This window comes from Sorex fumeus, unplaced genomic scaffold (genome assembly GCF_029834395.1).
Source record: "Sorex fumeus unplaced genomic scaffold, SorFum_2.1 ptg000064l, whole genome shotgun sequence".
Classification (NCBI taxonomy): domain Eukaryota; kingdom Metazoa; phylum Chordata; class Mammalia; order Eulipotyphla; family Soricidae; genus Sorex; species Sorex fumeus.
The window spans coordinates 6,026,446-6,051,225 of NW_026606121.1; the positions used below are offsets into that span (position 1 = coordinate 6,026,446).

General features: G+C 53.4%; 1 protein-coding gene across 3 annotated transcripts in view; it reads right to left on the reverse strand.

Annotated features, from left to right (window-relative positions):
- Positions 1-261: 261 nt before the first annotated feature.
- The window catches only part of GNB1 (G protein subunit beta 1), a 50,250-nt gene continuing 25,731 nt past the window's right edge, over positions 262-24,780 (reverse strand). The window contains exons 2-12 of one of the 3 annotated variants that reach the window (XM_056128452.1): positions 23,486-23,534; positions 13,722-13,823; positions 12,030-12,068; positions 11,317-11,423; positions 8,711-8,774; positions 7,048-7,210; positions 3,411-3,477; positions 2,809-3,010; positions 2,465-2,681; positions 1,694-1,810; positions 262-1,606 (exon numbers count right to left, since the gene is read on the reverse strand). In XM_056128452.1, coding sequence (XP_055984427.1) covers positions 1,704-1,810; positions 2,465-2,681; positions 2,809-3,010; positions 3,411-3,477; positions 7,048-7,210; positions 8,711-8,774; positions 11,317-11,423; positions 12,030-12,068; positions 13,722-13,778 — 1,023 coding nt within the window. In that variant the 5' untranslated portion in view covers positions 13,779-13,823; positions 23,486-23,534 and the 3' untranslated portion in view covers positions 262-1,606; positions 1,694-1,703. Of the gene's footprint in view, positions 1,610-1,693; positions 1,811-2,464; positions 2,682-2,808; positions 3,011-3,410; positions 3,478-7,047; positions 7,211-8,710; positions 8,775-11,316; positions 11,424-12,029; positions 12,069-13,721; positions 13,824-23,485; positions 23,535-24,780 lie in introns of all 3 variants that reach the window. The other 2 variants (XM_056128450.1, XM_056128451.1) reach the window with 2 other exon arrangements.

Below are 24,780 nucleotides of genomic sequence, written 5' to 3' on the forward strand. Positions count from 1 at the left end.
CGAGCACACCCCCACCCTGGTTTGGGGGCAGCTGTTAGTGATGGCTGGGCCTTGGAGGCCCAGAATAAGGTGCCAAACAAGGGATCTGCTTGGATGCTCAGGGACGGCCAAAGCAGTGTCATGGGGGAGGGGAGGGGAGTCCAGGAGATCTCCCCAGGAGCCCTGGACCTTTCGTTTCTGGTACAAGAACTGGATGCAACCAAGGCCCCCCCCCACCCTCCAGTGAGACAGCCTGCAAAGAAACAGCCACACCAGCATCCCTCATGTCAAACTGCTTTATTACGTCTTAAATAACAGTACAGTTGAGTATAGTATCTATCTTGCATCCAGCTTCCTTGCAGTACACGGACTTTAAAATTAAATACCAGAGGTGAAGAGGGGGGACGGGCGCAGAGCTACAGAGGGCGGGTGGGGTGGGGGCAGGGGGAGGGCTTCGCGCTTCCTCTCTGCCAGGTCCAGGCCTGCCGGTGACAGCACAGTTCACGGACGGACAGAAGCCACTACTGCTGCTAAGGAGGAGGCTGGGTGGGGGCGGGGGCCACCATGGGGCCTCCACTGCCCCTGCCCAAGTGTCACCCAGACGGGGCGTTTGAAAGGAACAGAGAAAGGCGGGGCGCTGCGTGGAGCAGCAGAGTGGGTGAGCCGGGGGTCGGCAGCAGACAGAGGGTCCATCAGAAAGGAAAGAACATTTAAGGGCCGAGTCCTATATGCACTTTGGAGCATTTCTACAGCATGCGATTCTAAGAATAAACCCACCCAATATGGTAAATGATCAAATTTTTAAAATTTAACTTAGAAAGTGTGAGATCGTTATTTCCAAAACATTGATTTGTACATTGTTCATACACAGAGAACTGACCGCTGACCAAGCGCAGGAAAGGGTCCTGCCGGGGTGGGCACGGCCATGTCTGGCTCGCCCCGTCAGCTTCCTCCGACTGCACAAGGAAAACCCAGCTGAGACTGAACGGAAGTGCGTGGGGAGAGGGCGTGGGCGGGGGAGACGCCGGACTTGGCCGAGTGGGCGCCGCACACGTGGGGCTGCGGTGCGAGGTGCGTCTCTGCCAGGACACTCACGGGAAAGAGACCCCAGAGATTAGGTGACGGCAGCGACGACTTCTGGGAGGCTGCACTGGCCTTTCTCTGCTTGACTACAGAACACAAAGGAGTATTTGAAAAAGGAAATCTGAGTGTCTTCAAAATCCTGCTACAAACACAACCTGCAACTCAGAACCGATTACAAGCTAATGCCCTCTGCTCGCTTAGCAGGAAACCAACAGGGTCACTAGCGAAACGTGTGTCTCTCACAAGCACACCAGTTTACCTGCTGGTTAACATGTTTATTATAGTATTTCCTTTTAAATTCATTCAAGACAAAAATGAAAACAAAGACAATGGTCCCGGAAGGAATGCACAATTTGTTTTAGTTGCCAGCACAGAAATTCTTCTCGCAGTGGGAATTGTGCTCTTAGTTTCAGCAGTAAGTGAAGGAGAGGGGGCCCTTCAGAGGCTCGGAGGGAGGAGCAGGACGTCCACGTTAGTAGGGGTGGAAATGCTATCACTGCAACGCTGTGCGTTGGAATGGTCCGCCAGTCGCTGCATGTCCGGTCTGCTGTGGGAGAGGCCAAGGCATGAGGGTGAGACTGCAGGGCAGGCTGCCCACCTGGGGGACAGTGGGGCAGGGCCGCTCCCTTACCTGGTGGGCCTCAGTTCCAGATCTTGAGGAAGCTGTCCCAGGACCCGGTGGCCACGGCCATCCCGTCATCGGTCACACCCAGGCAGCTGACACGGTTGTCGTGTCCAGCCAAGACACCTGGAGTGACAACGGCATAGCTGCTGCAGAGGCAGGGCCAGGAGGACGGGAGCAGGGCAAAGGGTCTCTCCCCTCTCTCTCCCTCTTCTCCCCTCTCCCCTCCTCTCCTCTCTCTACCTTTCACTCCCCTCTCCCTCCCTCTCTCCCTCTCTCTCTCCCCTCTCCCCTCCTCTTTCTCCTTTCTCTCTCTCCCTCCCACTCTCCCTCTCTGTCACTGACAGACTTGCGCTGAGCTGGGGACTCCAGCAGCCTCGGTGAACAGTGCCCAGGCAACCAGTTAGAACAGTCCCTCTCTTTCAAGGCTTCTGTGAGGGCCCATTTGGGGAGCCTGGTCTAGCCTCCACCCTCCCAGGTCCTTGGTGGGTCTCCTGGGGACCAGCCTCAGCTCTACTGCCTCAATGGGCCTCTCTAGTCACCACGGCAGTGCACGGCAACCTCTGGAGCTGCCGCGATAGGAGGAAGGAGAGGGCTGTGGGCCAAGGCGCTTGCCGTGAACCGGCCCCAGATGCCTGGCACTGCCTAAGGTCCCTCGAGTCCCCCAGATGCGGCCTGAGCGCACACACACCGCAAGAGATACAGCAGGGAGGCCCACGCCGCCGAGAAAGCGCCGAAGCACCTGGCTCCCCGCCCAGCCGAGGGTCACCAGCCACTCACCTGCCCGGTCAGCCTTGAGCGCATCCCAGACGTTGCAGTTGAAGTCGTCGTACCCTGCGAGGAGGAGGCGGCCGCTCTTGGAGAAGGAGACGGAGGTGATCCCGCAGATGATGTTGTCGTGGGAGTAGGTCATCAGCTCCTGGTCCGCACGGAGGTCGAACAGCCTGCAGGTGGCGTCATCCGAGCCAGTGGCAAACGCATTTCCGTTGGGAAAGAACTGCGAAGGGAGGCAGAGTGAAGGTGGGCGCAAGCGCAGTGTGGAGAGAGGGACCTGGGCCGAGAAAGAGCACCCCCGCTGGTTGTGGGGTCTAAGGAGCGCCCCCCCACCCCCGAGCCCCACTCACGCAGATGGCGTTGATGTCCGACTCGTGGCCAGTGAAGGTTTGCCGGCACATGCCTTCCCGGACGTCCCAGAGTTTGGCTGACGCGTCGCAAGCCCCCGAGACAAAGAGTCTGGTGTCAGGAGCGAGGGACAGGCTCATGACGTCCCCAGTGTGGCCAGTGAACGTGGTCGTCTGCTGGCCCGTCTCAATGTCCCACAAAGCACTGCATTGGGAGCACAGAACAAGCCATGGAACCCGGTTAGATGCCCGGTGAGGAGACATCGCCGAGAGTCACAGTGGCCCTGGGCGTGCCGTCACAGACACACGTCCTGGGGCGGTGCTTAGGAGACACCACACTCCAGACCACTGACAGCAGCATAGGGGACGCGGGCTCTGGGCAGGTCACCGTACCTGGCCAGTGCCTCTCTCCAGGCATGGATGCAGAGACACTGGCAAACAGGAGAGGTGCTGGTGGCGTGCGGGGACTGCTTAAGGGCTGGAGGGAGGCGAGTCCCCAAGGCGATCAGGGCAAGACCACTGCTGTCAGCCTAGGTAGACTGAAGGGGCCAGCACATGGCCCCAGAGAGCTGATGATGAAGGCCACGCACGGCCCGGGCACTCACCAGGTGGTGTCTCCAGAGCTGGTGACGATCTGATTGTCATCCAGGAAGCGGCAGCAGGACAGGTAGCCTAGCAAGGACAGAGACCAGTGAATGCCGTGCAGAGCTGCGGACTCTGGCCCCTGCTCCTGGGACCCCAGTCAGGGGCACACCCAACAGTGGGCACTGAGCATGCGGGACTCTGGGCCCAAACACCTGCACACTGGCAACAGCGGCACTCAGCCTGGTGCCCAGGAGACCCTGCTGGCCAATGCCCGCATGAACTTGAGGTACAGTGCGAGGAATAGGGAGAAGGCCCCAGGGACTGGCCGAGGAGGTGGTGCGTGTCCAACCCGCCAAACTCACTCGCTAACCACACCTCCGCCACAGTTCTGACACAGTGAGTATTCTAAGCTTTCAAAAAGAAAATGTGTGTGTGTGTGTGTGTGTGTTTGTGCGAGCGCGCGTGTGTATGTGTGCGCACGTGTGTGGAGTCCAAATCGAATCCAGGCTGCTCAGGGCAGCCCTGGTGGTGCCAGGGTAGAACCCAGGCCTCCTACAGGCAAAGCTTACCAAGTGTTCACCTAACTCAAGTGAAATTGAAAAGTACACAAAAGATCCGAAGAAAGTCCTGAAATACTCTCAAGAGATACAACATGTGGAAACTACAATCACAAATCAATCTTGGGGACAGACAGCAAGCCCGGGGGGAAGGTGGTGCCCTACACATGGCCATCCCAGGTACAATCCCTGGCATGGCACAGGGACCCCACACACCACCCTGAGCACAGAGCTAGAATTAAGTCCTGAGCACTGCCAGAGGTGACCCCAAAACCAAAACCAAAAGAAACCAAAATCTTAATGATATGGGAGGCAACAATTTCTAAAATCCTCCTCCCGACACTGTCTTGCTTTTTGCTGGGGCGACAGTTTCCTTTCTGTCCCTTTTTAATAGGTGCAACGACCGGCAGTGCTAAAGCGACACGCAGTGCCAGGGACAGTCTGTGGTCTGCCACTTGGGCCACCTTTCCAACAAGATGTCCAACAGCAGAATGAGGGTGACCAACACCAGATGCGTACACTGGGAGAAGGAAATGTACGGGGCCAAGGGGAGACGGGACACCCCATTTACCCAGGCCCCCAGGAGTGGGCAGGTACGACCAGAAGCCAAGGGGCAATAAGAGGTGCAGAGTGGTTGCAGGACGGGGCCTGGGTGGCGTAGAGAGGTAGGCACATGCCCAGACTGCCAAACCAACAACACAAGACCCAAATGACAGCAACCAGACTCAAAAGCGGGAGGGGAGGAGGCCAGGACACTGAGAACAGGAAGGTCACTCTGGCAGAACAACTCTGTCAATCATGGTGCCTTAGCTAAAAGGTAGCACCAGCACTGTCCTCCCGTTGTTCATCGATTTGCTTGAGCGGGCACCAGTAATGAGCATTGTGAGACTTGTTGTTACTGTTTTCGGCATATCGTATATGCCATGGGGAGCTTGCCAGGCTCTGCCGTGTGGGCGGGATACTCTCGGCATCTTGCCGGGCTCTCCAAGAGAGATGTGGGTCGGCTGCGTGCAAGGCAAGTGTGTGTGTGTGTGTGTGTCCGTCCGTCCAAAAGCTTGGGCTGGAAAGATAGCACAGAGATGACTGACCGAAGCTTGATCCCAGCACTCCAATGGTTTCCCAAGCACCACAAGGTGTGACCCCTAAATACTAAGCCAGGAGCAGCCCTCCACCAGATGTGAACTAAACCACTCCCCTTCCAAAAACTGGAGCCCACGGGTCCAGGAATGATGGTTCCGAGTGGCAGAGCCCCAAGGTAAAATCCTGCCACTGGGTCCACAGTCAGGGACCCAGGATGCTGCTGGTGGTGGGTCCTCCTGGGTCTCAGATCTCTGTCCCCTCCCCCCAGAACCAGCAGGAAGAAAGACAAGAAAATCAGTCTAGAGAATGTGATCAGAAAGATAAGACTGTTGGTAAGTAAACCAAGTACTTTGAGAGCACATTCTTCAGGGCTGGAGAGATAGCAGCATAGCAGGAAGGGCACCTGCTTTGACCCTTGGCACCCATATGGTCCCCAAGCCTGCCAGGAGTGATCCCTGAGCACTGAGTCAGGACTAAGCTCTAAAAACGCTGGGTGTGAGTGACCCCCTCAACCCCAAACAAGCACCACCACTAAAAAAGCATCTCCTCAGGGCCCGGAGAGACAGCACAGGGGTAGGACTCTGCCTTGCACGGCGCATGGCAAAGCCAACTCGCTCCTGGTGCTGCACCAGGAGTGACCCCTGAGCACTAGTGGGCATGGCCCCAAAACAAAGACGCACTCCTCAAAGGCATCTCTGTGAAGGGTCCTGCAGCAGAGGTCGGGCTTCTGGGTCGGGCCAGGGAGCAGTGTCTCCTGCGCCTTTCCTGGGGCCACTCCTGAGGTCCAGAGGGCAGCAGATGGTGAGGCCAGCCCAAGTGAAATGTGACAACACGGATGGAGACAATCCGGCCGGCCAGGCTCCTGGCCCAGAGTGTGACATGGGAAGGAGCTGCCAGCCAGCAGCATCAAGAGCAGCACGGGAGCGGGTGGTGGCACCCGAGGGCAGCTCAGAGTTGAAGACCCGACTTGGGGGGCGGGGGAACAGGCCTGAGGACAGACGCCAGTAGCCAGGACTCACAGGGACCCGGCAGAGTGGGCGAAGACGCTGGCTGCACAAACAGACCCAAGAACAGAAACGATTTTCGAAGACATTATTGAAAAGTCTCAAATTCATTAAAAGACAAATTCAGGGCTGGGGCAATAATGCAGTGGGTAGGGCTTTTGCCTTGCTTGTGGCCAACCCAGGTCCGATCCCTGGTACCCCAGATGGTCCCCCCCACGCATCTCCAGGAGTGATTTCTGAGCACAGAGCCAAGAGTCAGCCCTGAGCACTACAGAGTGTGAATCCCAAACAAACAAGACAAAGCAAACCAAGATTTTACACTAACTGAGAAAGTAGTTAAAGCCAAGCGTAAGGGTGAGATTAGAGTGTCACTGCTTATGCCTGAACGAGAAGAAAGGCTAACGCCAACTTAGAGGCTACACAACTAGGGTCAGAGCCACAAGGCACTCGCTCAGCTTGTGGCTGTGGATGCAGTGACCCTGGTGTGAATCCCGGCACCTCATACAGTCCCAAGCACCATCAAGGGCTCACTCCGGAGCACAGAGGGAGGAGTACCCCTGAGCACCACCAGTGCGGATCCAAAACCAACCCAACCCAAACCAAGTCAGAAGCTGAAAAACTAAGAAATTCAGGAGAAAGGAGCCTCAAGGTAAGAGGAAGGCAAGGACAAAACAGGGGCTGACATGGAGTCTCTCCGAAGGACAGGCAACTGGTGGGCTGGGACCCGGCTACACACAGAGTAGATGGGCGAGCAGGCATTCCTGACAAGTGGGGACTCTCAGGGTGAGACACGAGCCCTGCACGAGCACGCACGGCCCCGTGGTGTCCTGCACTGTGGGGTGAAGGAGGCCAACAGTTGGGCATGGAGCAGCTCCGCCCAGGCACCCAGGGGGACTCAGACCTACACAGGCCAGGCCGACCAAGGATGGGCGTGGGTCCCTTTTCTTGATGTTGGCTCTCTGGCCATCACCGCACCTGATCTCATGAAATAAACACAGTGCTGATAAGAAAATTACCTGTGTGTCCGGCCAATTCACGACTCACACGTACATTCCCTTCACGTGTTTTCAGATTGTAAATGGAGCAAATGTTATCCAGACCACCACAGGCCACGTAGTTCCCAGAAGGGGCGTATGCACAGGTCATGACCCACGAGGAACGCAAGGGGATGGCATGGACCTGAGGGCAAAGCACAGAAGACGCCAACTCACACAGGTGGGAACCAACAGTGGCGCCAACTCTTATTTCTACTCTCCAACTCGCTGCATATATGACAGAACAAGACGAAAATAATGGCAAGGATTATAATCTCTCTCTCTGGGGGTGTTTGGAAGCCATGGCTCACCCCGTGTTCTCTCTCTTCTCTCTCCTCTCTCCCCCCGCCCACCTCCAGTGCCAGAAATGAAACCCAGGGCCTGACCATGCCAGACAAGAGTGGTGCACTGCTGACTCCATCGCTGACCCTCAGAGACTGTGTCCAGCCACACAGGGCGACTGCTGAAGCACAAAGGGTGACCCCAGTCTGACACAGGCTTTGACACAGCTTCCGGCTCCAACTCCCTCACCGAGAAAGGGGTGCCAGCCCCTGTGGAAACAGCCACAGGTTCATTTATAGACACCCTAACGTTCGTGGGGACTTTGCTGGAGGAATGTTTGAAGCTCTCTGCTCCTGCCAGGAGGCTCTGTCCAGCACCGTGTCTGTGGGGGTTGCGCCAATGATCAGCTCGGTGGCAGCTGACCTGAGGCATCCAGCCGGGCGGCCCCCTGCACCCAAGTCATTGCCTGGTTTGAAGCTGAGAGACTCAGTGTCCTGAGGGCTGGGTCAGCGTCAGGGACTGGACAGGCAGAAACACATGCACAGCCCGTTGACCCCAAACAAAGGGTTTCTACTCACATGACCAAATCAGACTTATTTTTTGGGGGGGCGGAGGGGTGTCACATCTGGAGTCAGTTGGTTCTGGGCTCTGTAACCAGGGCCAGAAGCAGTTCCAAGATCCAAACTGTGCTCAGCAGAACACAGGACCAGCACCTTAACCCTTGTACTATCTCACAGGCCACTAAACTACATATAAAATTATTTTAATAACTTTAAAAATAATTCTGCTGCATAGCTCCCTGGATTTTAGGTAGATTTGGTTTAAACAGTCTTTTCTTTTTGGCATACCTGGCTGTGCTCAGGGCTGTCCTGACTCTGCTCAGGTGTCAATCCTTGAGGGACTCGGGGGACCATATGGGATACTACGGCCCAAAGCCAGGCAGGCGACATGCCCTGGCCAGTGCCCTCCCCTCTGTGTCCTTATTCTGGCCCCTATCATGATCATTACGGAATAATCTCCGTAAATTAAATACAATGAAGTTCATCTTTCAAAATATACCTGGACCAATGATACTCTGTTTTCATTCAGTACAGCTTTGCATTAAATTCCCAAAAATTATGCTTGTGGGATTTAAATAGTTTTACTTTGTCTTTGGGGCCACAGCTGGCTGTGTTCAGGGGACGGAACTGGGTCAGGTGACAACTAGGTAAATGAGGTGGCAAACCATAATGGGTAATGCTCACGGAGTTCTGTCCTGTTCACTTGCTGTGTGTCAAGAACCAGACACAACTGTCCGTAGGAGAGAAACGAAAGCAGCCCCATCTTTCCCCGGGTGGCGTGAGGGAAGGCAGTCTGTGCCTACCTTGTTCGTGGTGTAGCTATCCCAGATGATCAGCTTCCCATCCTGCGAGGCACTTACTAGGAGCCTGGAAGGAAGAGACAGACATAGCTCAGTCCCCAGCAGCCGCTGACACACGAGCCAACCTTTCATTTGCCTAAAAAAAGGGACGCTCGCTTAGACCATCAAAAAAAGAATCTCATTCTCAGAGTAGACTGGAAAGCAGGGAAGAAAAAAACCTAACACCGAAACAACCTCAGAGGGCTGGAAAGAGCACGGTTTTCAGGTGCTTGCCTTGTCTGGTTCTCCAGAATGGCAGGTCACCCCTGGGCAACACCAGTCTGATTCAAATCCCTCAAATCCCCACACAAAAGGAAGCAAACTCTGCAGACAGTGTCATTTCCCAGCAAGCACGTCCGAATGAAGGCCGCACCTGCACTCACAGCCTCTTCCTGACTTGAAGGAACTTCTGACCGCGCCTGCTGGGTTTCTCACCATCAACCAATCCTGACACGAACGCACCTTTAGTAAGGGGTGTGGGGGGGTGGAGGTGGGCGGGAGCGGGGGTGGTGTTTGAGTGGCACACGGTAGATCCGGGTTTGGTCCCCAGCACTACATGTCAGCCTGGGCACTGCCCGGTGTGGCCCCCAAACAAGTGAAGAGACAAAAGCCTAAGTAGGGAGGCATAAATTCTGATACTCAGAAAGTCCAGATACAAAGAATTAACAGTTTCTAGACATTTCTCACTAAAAGCCCGTGCACATTTCCCAGACCGAGCTGCCGGTGGAGTTGGGGTAAAGACAGCCCCTCGCTCCCCTGCCCTGCGCTGAGCAGCCGGGGCTGTTGGTGGAGGCTGAGTGAGCACCCTCGTCCTGCCCGCGTGCAGCAAAGCCCAGAGACTAAGCAAGGAAGTGGCAGCAACAGGCAAAGGCACTGACTGGGAAGAAAAAGCATCCGAGGAGCACGAAGGTCGAGCTCCAGGTGTCAGCGTGGTGAAGAAGCAGAGCAAAAGTGTCAGCACACGCGGCCCCGAGGGTCACCTTACAAAGGCTCCTGCGAGACTTAAGACCTGCTGACTCGCTGAAGAGTCGGGAAGTGCTAAGCTGCACACTGATCCTCGGGAAGGTGAGAGGGGACATGCCTAATCCCAGGCCGAGGGGCAGACTCTACAGACTGGCCCGGGGAGGCTGGACCCTCTCTTTCCCTGGTTTCTGTGGGGCCTGGAGCAGAAGCCAGCATCACACATGCCAGGCCAGTTCCGGCCTCAAAGTCTGACTGAAAGAAAGAGCATCTGTTTGCAGGACTGCACCACCATGTGGACAAGCACGAATGCGCCGAAAACACACCAAAACACTCAAGCACATCAACCTCCGGCTGATTCCCAGAATCTGCAGGCGACATGTTAGGAGCTCTGGCAGGGTTAGGGATCAGTCACAATGGATGCAGTGAACTAGGCAAGAATCGTTCTGAAGACAGAAATGTGAGTGAAATGGCCTCAGCAGAGTGTGCATTTGGAACAAGGAACCTAGGAACTGCAGAGAGTCCGGGGTGAGGGTGCCCGGAATAAGCCCAAGCACCCGCATTTGATCCCTACAACTACACAGTTTTTCTTCTACATCACTGGGTAACTGCAGAAAGCTTTGTGGGTGTGAAAGCCAAGAATGCACCTGGATGGCAAACGCAGTGGTCTGAGACGCTGGCCAGAAGAGAGGTCTATGAAGACCACTCTGCATCTTCTTTAGTCCAGGACTGGGAACAAAGCCTCCGGGTCAGCAGGACGGTGCTCCTGACGCTCCATCCTGCCCCCTCCAGCCTGGAAGGAGGCCAAGATCCCGCACTGCCCAGTGCCCTACCGCACCCTTCCACACCTCAGCCCTCGCCTCACTCACACCTGCAGCAAGGCCAGCAGCCCCCGGTCACCACTCGGACAGGAGGAAGGCCCCTCCAGCCCCCCTTCCCTGGCCAACCCGCCAGCTTTTCATCTGCCTTCCAGCTCCTTTTGATGACAGCGCTCATTAAAATGATCTGAGCTGGCTCTCATTTGCATTTGGAATTGTATGGAATACTGTATAGAACAAACTAAAGATAGCATCCTTTGTTCGTAGCTGTTTACACTCTAAAGCAGACAATTTTATGAACAAAGAGAACCCCGACAAAGACAAAAGTATACTACTCAAAGACACTCAAAGAGCAGAGCACAGGGTGGGGCCACAGAGGACAAGTGCCAGCTCTGGGGAGGGAGGGACGGGCCTCAGAAGAGAAGGAACCCAGAGAGGCTGCTGGCCATGCCTGGAGGTGAGCAAACACACCTGGAGAGGGGAGGGTGGCAGCGAGATGCCCCGGCCTGCTGGGCCAAGCATAGCATGGGCACCCACCCATGCCAAGAGTCAAGTCTGCTCCTTCTTGAGTCCCCCCGGGCACAAAGCCTCCTCTGGCCAGGCTACAGAGAGGAGGTACCCCAGAGATAGCACAAGAGCCCCAATCGCGGCAGGGAGTGAGCACCGGGCACAGGAGGCAATGCGTGACAGCTGGCCCCAGTGCGTACATCTTCCTTCCGGGCAAAGCACTGCCAAGGAGCTCAGGCTACTTCCCCAAGAGGCCCAAACCTGGGCGGAGCCGCGGCCACACACCTGGAGTCTGTCCCCCAGTGCATGGCGTAGATCTTGGCCAAGTGGCCCCTCAGTGTCCTCCTGGTGCGCATCTGGATTCTGCCCACTGGGTCGATGTTGTTTGTGATCTAGGAGACAGGAGTGGCAGGTGAGTAACCTTGATGCAGAGCTGACATGGCGCCCGCCCACCCACAGCCCTGCCAACCCGGGCTAGGCCGAGGGCACAGAGCTCCTGACAACACTGGTGAACAGTCCAACATCAACAGCTGACATTCACAAAGGACTGAATGAATGCAGCATGGTAGCAGCTTTTCCAAATGTCCGGTCTCGAGTGTGAGAATCCTGTGCAAGAATTCTGTGCAGCGACTGTTTTAGGTCTCATTTGACCCTAGTGAGTCTGTGCTTACTTGCAGGAGCATGCTAAGGGGACACGCTTCCTTTCCCCTCCGTCCTGGGCCCCTACACCCCACTGGTGCCAACCCATCTGTGTGGCTCCTGTAAGCGGGCCTGAGGGGCGATCTGCCCATTCGCTCCAGCCTCTTCTGGAGGTTCTCCCAGCTGTGGTGCAGCCAGTGAAAAGGCCTCCAAGGCCTGAGCGGCCAGCACGGCCATGACCCCACGCACAGAGGACGCTTAAAAGTGTTCAGGAGCCCACCGCTGAGGGCGCCTGAGCGGGCACGTCCCAACCCAGATGCCGCCACCCCCCAGGCCCGGCCTGCAGCCATGGCACTTACCTGAGAAAGAGTAGCGTCCGCACAGGCTTTCCTGGCATCCTAGTGCACGAGAAAGAGAAGTGGAACGTGAACCGACCCCAGCTGCTCCCTGCCTCCTCCGGGCTCTCCGCAGTCAGAAGCCTCGAGACCCAGAGGGAACAGCGTGGGGCCTGAGAGCACTTGCCTCACACGGATGTAGCCCTGAGCTCCCTCTTGGCTCCCCCAAGCAACCTTGGTGACTATATCTCCCCCGAACTAAGCATTAATGCTGAACTCGATGGAAAGCTGCAAAAGGTCTGGAGTGAAGAACCAAGTTCAAGGGGAAAGTTCCGTTTTCAGTCCATGGCACCTTTTGACGGCCAATGTGACTACGGCTGTCCACAGGGTCAGCGGCAGGAGGCGGGCGCCATTGCAAAGGAAACACGTCCACCCAGTCCCTCCAGAGGCCGCCCCTGTGCCAGGTTTCTGGTGCACACTTGGCGCTGCCAGAGGCTTACTCTGGGCTGTGCGCTCAGGGCTCACTCCTGATGGGGTTCCAAACAATCCTCAGCCATGGAGATATTTACCAACAAACACACAAAGATCCAGTCTAAGGGCCCGAGTGTGGCCCGATGGGCTGGAGCACGAACACACAAAGGTCTGGTCAGCTGGGCACCACAGGAGAGACCCCTGGACAGAGCTGGGAATGGCCCCTGGATCACCCATCCAGTGGGGCCCAGAGAGATGGCTGGTGACAGATCTCGTTCAACCCCTGAGCATTGCTGAATGTGCCCCTGCCACCACCAAAAATAGCAATAAAAAATAAATTTGGGGTGGGAAATGCTTGGCTCAGGCTCCCTCCTGATGAGGCTAGGGACTGGCTGGTGCCAGACCCAACCCCAGGCTGGCTGCATGCGAGGCAGATGCCCTCCCCGCTGCCCATAACTGAATTCTTACAGTAAAAGGCTATTTTGGGTTCCCCTTTGGCTGCAGATTTCTCAGATAAGTCCATCACTTAAGTTCAAGGAAAATGATGCTGACGCTTTCTCCTCCCCTGAGATTAGACTTTCAGAACACAGACCCAGTGCTTTAGAAGAACATAATTAAGCTCCGTCCTTATGGTGAACTCAGAAAACTTAAATGGCTGTTGAGAAGTGTGTAGAAAATACTGCTTGGCGAGCAGCTGACGCCTGGGCAGAAATCCGACAGGTCAGAGAGAAGCTCCTCATCAAGGACAAGCTCCAGCTGGGCCATGTTTGGCCGGGCCTGTCCACTCCCGTCACTTTCAGGGCAACAGTCGGAGAAAGGAAACAGCACCCTGTGGTCCTGCAGGTCCTCAGTGTCAAACAGGCACCTCTGGACGGAGAGAGCTGGTGCCCTCAGCCCCTCTCCCCACCTAGCCCGGGGAGGCCAACTGCAATGGGGTCTGCACGGTGCAGTTCACCGGCTAGCGACCTGCAGTGGGTGCTCTCCTCTCGCTAACAGCCTGCCAAAATACCCAAGATACGCATCAATCTCTGGGCACATTTACATATATTCAGAAAACGTCACCCTGAAAAATCATCTGCTAGGACAAATTTCTGGGTCTGATCAGTACATCCTAGGCCAGTGACAAGAACTTTTCTTCCCCCCTTTTTCTTTTCTGGGCCACACTGGGCCTAAAGCTGGCTTGCCATCAGGGTCACTCCCGGAAGTGAAGGGACCACGGGGCAGGGCCAGCACATTGCCACATACTCGGATCTGATTCTTGAGCTGCTCCGCCTCCTGCCGCAACTGGTCAAGCTCGCTCATCTTTGACGTCGGCGCTCGTCACTGCTGTCCCAGAGAATAGGAGATCTGAAACGGACACAAGCACGAAGCATTAACGAGGCTGAAGTTGTCGGCGGAGCCCAGAGCCCAATATGGACCTGCAGGGCAGCTCCCAGAAGGCCCAGGGCTGCTAGCTCAGGGGCACCCAGTGACCCTGACACATGACCGAGTCCCACAGGACAGCGCATGCTACACAAGGTGGGTGACTAGACCACCACTTGGTCTGCGCAGGTGCGGGGGACACGGCCCAGGCCCCCAAGGCAGCCTGCCATGCAAGTCAAGGCAAGCAGCCTGCACGCCGCCCGTCAAAAGTAAGATCACCAGGGCTTAGGGGCTTGTCTTGCACATGATGGATCCTGGCTCGATACCCAGCAACCCACAGGGTCCTGCTGAGCACCGCCAGGAATTACTCCTGAGCAGTCAGGAACAGCCCGAGTATCCCAAAAGTGACTGTGATTGGGAGGCAGCTCGGATGGGAGAGGGTATAGCTCAGATCCAGTCCTCACATGGGCTCTGCCAGGTGCAACCCCTCAAAATAGATTTTATGACCAATATAAATTTAAATATTTGATTATTTAAATATAATTATTTAATTAGCCCCCACATGCAAACCCAATTTACATTTTTAATGCAAATACACTGGGAAAATTCTGCACAAGTTAGTTTTTGTGTCAGTCACAAGCACACATGCCAACAATTAATGTAATCATTCGAGATTTCAGGGACCCAAGAAACCTGGTAGCTGAGAGGCCCCGAGTGCCACTGCACAGTGGTGCGTAGAAAGCCTGCTCTGCACAAAACGAAACCCAAATCACAAGTTCCGAGCGGGTGGAGGGGCAGGAATGACAGCACAGTGGGCAGGGCCTTGCCTCGCAAGTGAGGTCAACCTGGGTTCGAGTGCCAGGAGTAAGCCGTGAGCACCAGTACGTGTAGCCCCCAAAGGAAAACAAAAGCTGTGAGCTAAGGATACCTGCCTCTCCAAGACCTGGCACAGGATTGTTCCTATCACACCTCTGTCCACGCGCCCTGTCCACGAAGCCCATCAGCTGAGGAGCCGAGCCAACCCCAGTGTGCGCAGAGCATCACGCAGCACAGAGGCTGGACAGAGCCAGTGTGACCACCCATGTGTGGCTCAGGGAGAGAGCCCAGAGCAGAAGTGCCTGTGAGACGGGAGATAAGGGTGTGCTCCCGAGCCCTGTTCCTAACTCAGGACTCACTTCCACATACTTGGGGCACTTTTATCTCAGATCAACCCCCTAAATCTCCACAAAATCAGTGAGGAAATCACAATCACAACTTTCATAGGAACACTGAATTAAATGGTTCGTTTTAGTCAACGAAAAAAAAAATTTTTTTTTTTTTTGCTTTTTGGGTCACACCCAGCAATGCACAGGGGTTACTCCTGGCTCATGCACTCAGGAATTACTTCTGGCAGTGCTCAGGGGACCATATGGGATGCTGGGAATTGAAGCCGGTCGGCAGCATGCAAGGCAGACGCCCTGCACACTGCGCTATCGCTCCAGCCCCAATAAACATTTCTTTTTGGATCACACCCAGCAATGCTCAGGGGGTTACTCCTGGCTTTGCACTCGGGAATTACTCCTGGCATGCTTGGGGGACTATATGGGATGCTGGGGATTGAACCTGGGTCGGCCACGTGTGAAGCTGAAGCCCACCCCAATGTGCTATCACTCCAGCCCCACAATTTTCTTTCTTTTTTTTTTTTTTTTTTTTTGCTTTTTGGGTCATACCCGGCAATGCACAGGGGTCACACAAGGCTCTGCACTCAGGAACTACTCCTGGCGGTGCCTAGGGAACCACATGGGATTCTGGGAATCGAACCGGGGTCAGTCGCATGCCAGGCAAAAGCCCTACCCGCTGTGCTATTACTCCAGCCCCATAATTTTTTATTTTAATATAAAAGACAGAAAAAGACAGACTCATTTTAAAGGATGGAAAAAAAAACCCACTCTCTTCGGATCAAGATAAACAGAAATTGGTGTGGGGAGGCTGGTGGAAAGACCACAAACCCCAACAGGAGAGAATGAGACTTTCAGTGTAGTCCAGTCTCTGGAGATGCCTCTGCTGCGAACCATACACGACATTGTACATGAGATTACATCAACACACAGTGACCAGCCAGCCAGTTATTCTGTTTTTATCTGGAGAAGTTAATTTTCTCAAAACCTAGCACTATAGCACTGTACCACTGTCCTCCCATTGTTCACTGATTTGCTCCAGCAGGCACCAGTAACGTCTCTATTGTGAGACTTGTTACTGTTTCAGGCATACAAATACACCACGGGGAGCTTGCCAGGCTCTGCTGTGTGGGTGGGATACTCTCAGTTGCTTGCTGGGTTTTCCCAGAGGGGTCGCCGCATGCAAGGCAAATGCCCTACCCGCTGTGCTATTGCTCCAGAAATGTATACTTACCTCAAAACCTAAGTAATTTTAAAATTAGAAGCTCACTTAATTCAGTTATTTGTAAAATTCAGGCAAAAATGCTTCCCGCACTCAGCGACTTCAATCTTTACTCACAAAGAAAGCCAACCAGCTGCATTTCTTGTCATCAGTCACGATGAATTTGAGCATGGCCTTTGGCATTGAGGGCTCCAGGAGCCCAGAGTTTGCCCCAAACAAGAGCTCTGGAAAGTCCTGCAGGCCCTCAGCAGCACCACACCCAGAGGCCTGCAACTGAATGCCCAGTGGCGCTGGCTGAGGTGAGCACATAGTGAGGCTGGACTCATGTCGAGTGCTCCTGTTTCGACCAGCAATGAAGAGAACGATCTTGCAAGACCTAACCCGAGCTGTATGAAGGTCCAGGGGAGAGAAGAGGAGCCGGCCAGAAAGCACAGCACGTAGGGCGCTTGCCTTGCAAGTGGCCCAGCTGGGTTCAGCACCCCATATGGTCCACTGACCCGGTCGGGAGTGACCCCTGAGTACAGTAAGCCCTGAGCACAACTGAGTATGGAACAAAAACCCAAAAAAGAAACCAGATCAGGGAGAGGTTGATGGGCACACGTGTGCCTACTGTAGGGCATAGGGCCGGTCCCAGGCACTTCCCGACCGACAGGAACACAGCACTTGTTGGGGGCCTTAAGCAAGCAAATCATGAGGAGAAACTTGGGAAGAGCAGGTGAACGACCTGCCAGCCTCACAGCACCAGGGTGGGTCTGGCACAGGGACAGCATCAGCACCCCCCACCCCAAACTGGAGAACACTGCCCTGAGGGTGGAGAGGGAGAGGGAGCCACAATCATCTTGTGCAAAGAGTAGAGACGCCATTGGAGCTAACAGGAAGCATGAAACTCCCGGTTCCCGCTGCCTGGGAAGGCTCCAGTCCTGAGGAGATGCAGCTGAAACAAACAAGACCCAGAGTGCCAGAGAAAAGCGACACTTCTCCTGTACACAATGAGAAACATCTACGCTCATGTAAGCAATCTTTTCTGTATATATGAGAAAATGTTAACAGTGTTATTTTTGGAGAAAGACAGGAATGGTGGAGCAGCTTTGGTTTCACACATTATTGATTTCAGTTCTTATAAAATATATAAATACACACACACACACACACACACACACACACATATACAAAATTAACAGGGTGTCTGAAGCCTGGAACCAAGAAAGAGCTATTTTACTTTCTCCATACTCTGTATTTTACAAAGCTAGTAGGGGGGTCAGAGAGATAGTACGTAGATAAGGCACTATTTTTGGGGGTGGTAAGGAAACATCATTTTTCTTGAATAAAACTCACCTAGGAAGACAAGACTGGGGAGAAAGTGGGAATAAAAAAGGCAAAGATAGAGATGAGCCAGTGAGCTCTGTGTTACATGGAGAACATGCTTGAAGAGAAAGCCAGGGCACTTGCCTTTCGCCAAGCTGACCGGGGTTCAATACCCGGCATCCCAGGTGGTCCCCCCAAGTCCTGCCAAGAGTGATCCCTGAGCACAGAGCCAGGAGTCTGCCTGGACCACTGCCACATGTGCCCAAAAAGCACAACCAAACTCCTTTTTTTTTTTTTTTTTTTTTTTGCTTTTTGGGTCACACCCAGCGATGCACAGGGGTTACTCCTGGCTCTGCATTCAGGAATCACTCCTGGCAGTGCTCAGGGGACCATATGGGATGCTGGGAATCGAACCCGGGTCGGCCGCATGCAAGGCAGACGCCCTACCTGCTGTGCTATTGCTCCAGCACCCCCCCTTTTTTTTTAAAAGAACCTAGTTGGAGACCAGAGAGAAAGTAGAGGGGTTAAGAGGGATGCTTTGGTTCAGTTCCCAGCACCATGTGGTCCCTGTCTCAAAGCCCTCGGGCACCATCTCCCCATCTGTTCCTGAATCACCAGAAGGATGCCCAGGGCCTGTGGCACTGCCTGGAAGGAGCCACCTCTTACTGTGAGATCATCGTTTTCACATGAAATTGTCACTGGACGAAGTATTACAGATTTCTAAGAATAATAAGGAACACATGAAAATCTGGAAAAAACCTAGATCATAGTTAAATGAAAACATTTGTGTAAACAGTTAAGTACAAAAAGACAGTTGACAACACTAAAAAGCATTTTTGTTAAATTATATCCTCATTTTCAATGAGGCATATATGGAGATGGCTATATCCCATTTTTTTGTTGTTGTTGTTTTCTGGGTCCCACCCGACAATGCTGAGAGTCATTCCTGGCTCTGTGTTCAGGAATCATTCTGGCAGTGTTCGGGGGAGCATCTGGGCCCCCAGGGACTGAACCTGGGTCAGCAGTGTGCAAGGCAAGCACCCTTAGATCTCCGGCCCCTAATCCCACATTCTTTGATTTAAAAAATGACTGGCAATATCATTCTCTTCACTTTCCCAGAATGAGTTTTCCTTATTTTGCTCGAGACCGCCCATCTAAACCCATACTTACATGGAAAGAAACACTTCTCGCTCGATCTGGGTGCCTCTGGAACCCTCCCTCCAGGTGGCTGGGCCCCTCGGCAGCGCCAAGTCCCGCTAAGCCCTGGCTGTGCTGACGCGGCGCCTTCGCCTGCTTAACCCACTAAGACTGGCCCTGCTGAGAGCCCCACATCTGCCCACCGGCCCACACCCGCCAGGGCTCAGGACACCCTTCCGCACTCCACAGCTCACACAACACATTAGGGTGCCCCAGGCCTCTCTGGAAGCGGTTCTCACCTACGCCGTCACTCGGGGTAACAGCGACTCCATCTGCGCTTCCATCTTTTATATTCTAGTTTGTCTGGGGGCCGCAGACGCGATGCTTGGGGAGCTCCTCACAGCACGTGAACTCTCCTTGCAGCTTCAAGGGTCCCAGCCATGTGAAGGCCAGCGCCGCCCCATGGCAGCATCGCTCTGATTCTACTAGTTCTTTAAACTATCATTCCCAGGCCCATCTCAGTCCCAATTCAGGCTGCCAGAGGGGACACCCCAGTACCGCATGGCGTCTCAGTGAGGTGAAGGTGCCCTGCTCACCACACACACACACACACACATCCCACCTAAAATTAGCCAGAGCCACGCCCAGGGCTCCCCTCATTCTCCCACACTCTGTCCCCGCGAGGCTCCAAGCCCCCCTAGCCAGTCACCCTGCCACCTCAGGCACCAGTGATCACAGGGACAACGAGAGCCTGAACTGGCTACACTGCCGCAGGGGCAGGGGCAGGGGCAGCAGCAAACAGTGGGGAGGGCGCTGGACTTGAACCATCCCCAGCGCTCCATATGGTCCCCTGGACCCCACCTGAGTGATCTCTGAGCACCAGGAGTAAGCCCTGGGGTAGCCCAAAAACAAACAAAAAAAACATAAAAGACAGGAAACCTAGTAGATATAAAATACGAATTTAACCGTTTAAAGTATAGAAAATATGTTTACATCTATTACTTGAAAACACCTATGTATAGTTAATTGATTAGGTTGCACATACTTCAACATTCTACCCTTACGATTTACATCTCTCTAAAGATTTTCCTTCTGTTCAGTTTTCTGATACAATTTTTTTGTTTTATTTTGGTGTTCGGGCCATCCCCAGCGGTGCACAGAACTCACTAATGAGAAGCCCAGGAATCTTATTAGTGCCTGAGATTGAATCCAGCCCACAATACGTGTATTTTATTGTTTTGGGATCACTCCTGGCTCTGTCCTCAGGAATTACTTCTGGCGAGGTTGGCGGGACCATATGGGATGCTGGGGATCGAACCCAGGTCAGCAGCATGGAAGGCAAGTACCCTACCTGCTGTACTATCACTTTTGCGTACAATACAATTTTAAATGAGAAGTGAAGTCCCTTAGTTAAGCAGTCTTCAGCTGGATAAGGAGAGGGTAAAAATCCACATTGTACAGTATGGATCCTGTTTGATTTTTCCTCCTTTTCCTTTACAACTGCAGACAAGGAAGTGCTCTACCGCCTTAATTTCCTTATTTCTACGTATGTGGCACATGATCTAATACCTGGGGATAGAGCCCAGGGTCTAACACATGCTGCTCATCCCTTGCCCACGCCTCTGCCCTGAACTCAACATATTTTGACAGGTACACACACCTCTGAAACCTCACCACAATTAAGGTCAATAAATGAAACTGGAGAGAGACCAATGGTGTGAAGATGTACTTTGCATGTAAGAGGGCCAGGTTTGACTCCTGGCATGGCATGGCCCCACGCACTCCTGGGAACAACCCCATAAGGAGGCAAAGCCACTGGGTATGGCCCCCAAAGAAAATAAACATGAAAATATCCATCATCCATGAAACATCCCCACCGCAAGGCTCCTCAGGGCCCCCATGGTCCACCCTCTGCCGAGACCTGCTTTCCTTCACTCTCGGCATTTTCTAGAACATTCTGAGTCCTTTCCTACTAATGCGCATGTGGCCGTGGCCCTAAGGTGCCAGCTCACCACATGAGGGTGAGCAGACACAGTCCCCAAGGCCCAAGTCATTCTGCCACGGTGTCGGTGTGGCTAAGCCAGTGCTGCAAACCCTTGGAGGAAGTGCCTATCCAGGACGCGCTGTACAAAAACGGAATCAGAATCCTACGTCCTGGAATAAGGTCACCTGAAAGACGTGAATCCCCCACCCCACCCTGTCTTCTCGCTCTCATCACTAAATCTTAAAAGATGCTTTGAATTCCAAAGAAGTTCAGTGTAAATTCAAAAGAAGATATATAAATGGTCCAACGGCCATATGAAAAAAATGAGGTCACAGCGCTAGCACGGCAGGGAGGGCGTTTATCTTGCCACGTGGCTGAGTGGGGCTCAATCACCAGGAGTGATCCCAATGATCCCAGAGAGCAGAGTCAGGAGTAAGGCCTGAGCACTGCTTGGTATGGCCCAAAAACAAAAACCAAAAAATACTCTGCAACACTAAAGAGTTGCACTGCAGCACTGTCCTCCCGTTGTTCATCAATTTGCTCAAGCAGGCCCAGTAATGTCTCCATTGTGAGACTTGTTGTTACTGAGTTTGGCATATCTAATACGTCACGGTAGCTTGCCAGGCTTGAGAGGGGCGGAGGAATCGAACCCGAGCTGGCCAAGTCGGCTGCATGCAAGGGAAATGCCCAACCGCTGTGCTATCATTCCAGTCTTACACTAACTAGGAGGACTAGGAGGCGACAGGATGGCTGAGCGGTCTAAGGTGCTGCCATTAGACAGTTCAGGTCGCAGTCTACCCTGGAGGTGTGGGTTCGAATCCCACTCCTGACACGTTACGCTAAAGTGTAGGAACATGCAAATCAAAACAGCAATGAGAGCAAGCACCTTGCACCAGAGACAGACACACATCACAAAGAGCAAGAACAACCAGTGGGAGACGGGGACTTTCGTTCCCTGCTGAAGGGAATGTGGACCAGTCCAGCCTTTCTGGAAAGCAATAGGAACAACCTTCAAAAAACTAGGAACTGTGTTCTCCCATCTGACCCAGTAATTCCACTTCTTGGAGTACACCCCTAAGGGCCCAAAGGCATGTGCATAAAAGCCCTCTGCACCCTGTGTTCACTGCAGCCAGAACCTGGACACAACCCGAGTGCCCAAGAAGAGACAAGATAGATAAAGGAACAGTGGTACAAACACACAGTGGAATATTTCTCAGCTAGAAAAGAAAGATAGAATCACGCAATTCTGCCTCTCCATGGATGGATCTGGAGAGTATCACACTGAGCGAAGTCGGTCTGAGGAAAAGAGATCAACACAGAAAGGATCCCTCTCATATTCAGGATGCGAAGGAACAAAGTGAGAGAACAAAAGCCCAACGGCAAGGGAAACAATGAAAACCAGAAGTGACCTTGGGCAGAGAGCCGGGGAAGGGACAGAGCAGGAGGCGACAGGGCAACAGGGCGGTAAAAGGTGCTAAAGCTAAAAGGCACTAAAACATCATGCATAAACCTCTCCGAGACAGCTCTGTAAGCCATAGCACCGAACATACTTATTTAAACAGAAAGCACAGAGGCAGCAAGTGGGTGGGCACAGGGAGTGGACGGTGGGGAAAGGATTGCTGCTGGATCACCAACTTTGTAGTTCACGGTGGCTAAATATTTTTTCTAAGTTCAATGTAAAATATTTGCCATTTTAGGCCTGGCATAGTAACTGAGGAATTCTCGCCTAACTCAAGTCTCCAGGGTCTGTTCTCCTGAGGCTTTCTCATCTGTGAGCGCTGTCGATCCCGCCTCCCCTAGACGGACGCCCTGTCGTAGCACCTGACTCATTCCGTTGAGCTGACTCTTTTTGTTGTTTAGATTTTGGGGTCACACCCAGACTGACCCCAAGTGTGGGGCTCGTGGGGGTCACTCTGGTGCTGGAAGGTCCTATCCCCTGTCCAACCTCTCAGACGAAGCTCACTGCATCTAAAATGATTTCACAAGCACAGAGAACAGTAAGAGCGCTGCGGCTGGATCCCTCTGCCTCATCCCTCCCTGAGGCTGTGGCCAGCCACAGGGATGAAGGTATCAGTCTAAGGCAGTGCTGGGGCTCACACATACATGTCCCTGCCAAATAACATGCTGGAATGTTTTTCTAAATCTCTGACCTTATCTTTTTACATTTTCTATAGATATTCCACCTAAGATTTAGTTTGGGGAAGGGGGGAAGCTCTACTGATTAGAAATGTGTAGAACAGTTGGAGAAATTCTTTTCCAACTGTTTTCTACTCAAACCCGTAATCCCCTGGACCTTCATCCTTGCTGAAGATGGCTTCATCCTTATAAAAAAAAAATTAAAAAGGGACTGAAGAGATAGCACAGCATGTAGGGCATTTGCCTTGCACACGGCCAACCCGGGTTCAATTCCCAGCATCCCATCTGGTCCCTGAGCACTGCTAGGAGTAATTCCTGAGTGGAGAGCCAGGAGTTAACCCCTGAGCATTGCCAGATGTGACCCCAAAAGAAAAATAAAAGCAACTTGGCCAGGCCAGGGATGTAACTCAGTGGGAAAGCACGTGGTCCGGCCCGTGTGAGTCCAGGCACCTGATCTGTGGCACCATAAAAAACAAAGTATGAAAAATTACACGGAGTCACGGAGGTAGTATGGGAAATAAAATGCTGGCCCTGCACGAGGGCTAGTCAGGTTCATTCCCTGCCGCCCCACACGGTTTCCCCAACATAGGACAAGAGGAAGCCCTGAGCACCACTAGGTGTGATCTAAAAGACAAAGCATAACACAAACCAAACAGAAATTTAAATATATTTGAAAGACTGAATCAGAATTACACAACAAAATTACCTTTAATCAGAAGTGTTTCTGGTCTGGTCTCCACAACATGTAAAATAGTCTGCAAAAGAAAAAGAACAGGCTCATCCGCACTGCATGCGGGCAGAGGCAGTTCCACACTCAGAACAGGCCCATTCGCACTGCACGTGAACAGGCAGTTCCACACACTCAGCCCAAGTCTTCCCCAGAAGCATTTCCTGCCCAGAATCACTTAGGACTTGTTATCTTAGCTTAGAATGAGGTTCTCAGAGGGGGGAAGGGGAAAGTATCTGTTCTCAATTTCTTTTAAAATTCCTCATAGGCACTGAGTGACAAACAGGAGGGAGGGTGTTGGACTTCCATGTGGCGGCCAACCCAGGCTCAATCCCCGACACGCCACACGGTCCCCTGAGCTCGCCAGGGGTGATATTTTTTTTTCCCCTCTTTTCTTTTTGGTCACACCTGGCGATGCACAGGGGTTATTCCTGGCTCTGCACTCAAGAATTACTCCTGGCGGTGCTCGAGGGACCATATGGGATGCTGGGAATCGAACCTGGGTCAGCAGCGTGCAAGGCCAACGCCCTACCCACAGTGCTATCGCTTTAGCCCCAAGGAGTGATCCTTGAGTGCGGAGCCAGGAATAACCCCTGAGCATCCCTGGGTGTGTCCCCCCACCGCCACTCCTCCCAAAAATATCCTTAGAGGGTTTGGGAAGCGAGTTCAGAGCAGATATTGCACTGGCTGGGACCCAGATTATGCTGCCCAGGGTATGGCCTCAGGGATGGGCTGCACCCTGATTCCTGGTACAGCTCTACAAGCACGTCTCTACCACCACAAGACCCAAACAGAGCAGGTTCCCCACTCCCGCCCCCCCTGCAGTGAGCACCAAGTATGTTCAATACCAGATTTCTTCAGAAATATCTGCTGTTCTTCCACAGAAACAAAGTTTCAAACACTTAAAAGACATTCTGGTAATCTCCCCCAAACTGAACATTGCATGGAAAACCACTATGAAGGGCAGGGAGACAGTTCCGGAGGGCACCTGCACCCAAAATGGTCCCCAAGCCCCAAATACAGCGAGGTGTGGTCCCAAACCCAAAGATAATCCCTTTGGGGAGAGAAGAGAGAACACAGTGGATACGGCACTTTCCCTCCACACTGCCAAGCGGGTTTAGTCCCCAGGAGCCTCATGCTCCTCAGAGCCCTACCAGGAGTGACCCTGGAGCCCACCTGGGCAGACCCCGCCCGCACCATCACTGATCATTGATGAATACACCACCTTGTCCATGGACTCAGTCTGGCAGCAGGAGAGGAATCGGCCAAGGGCA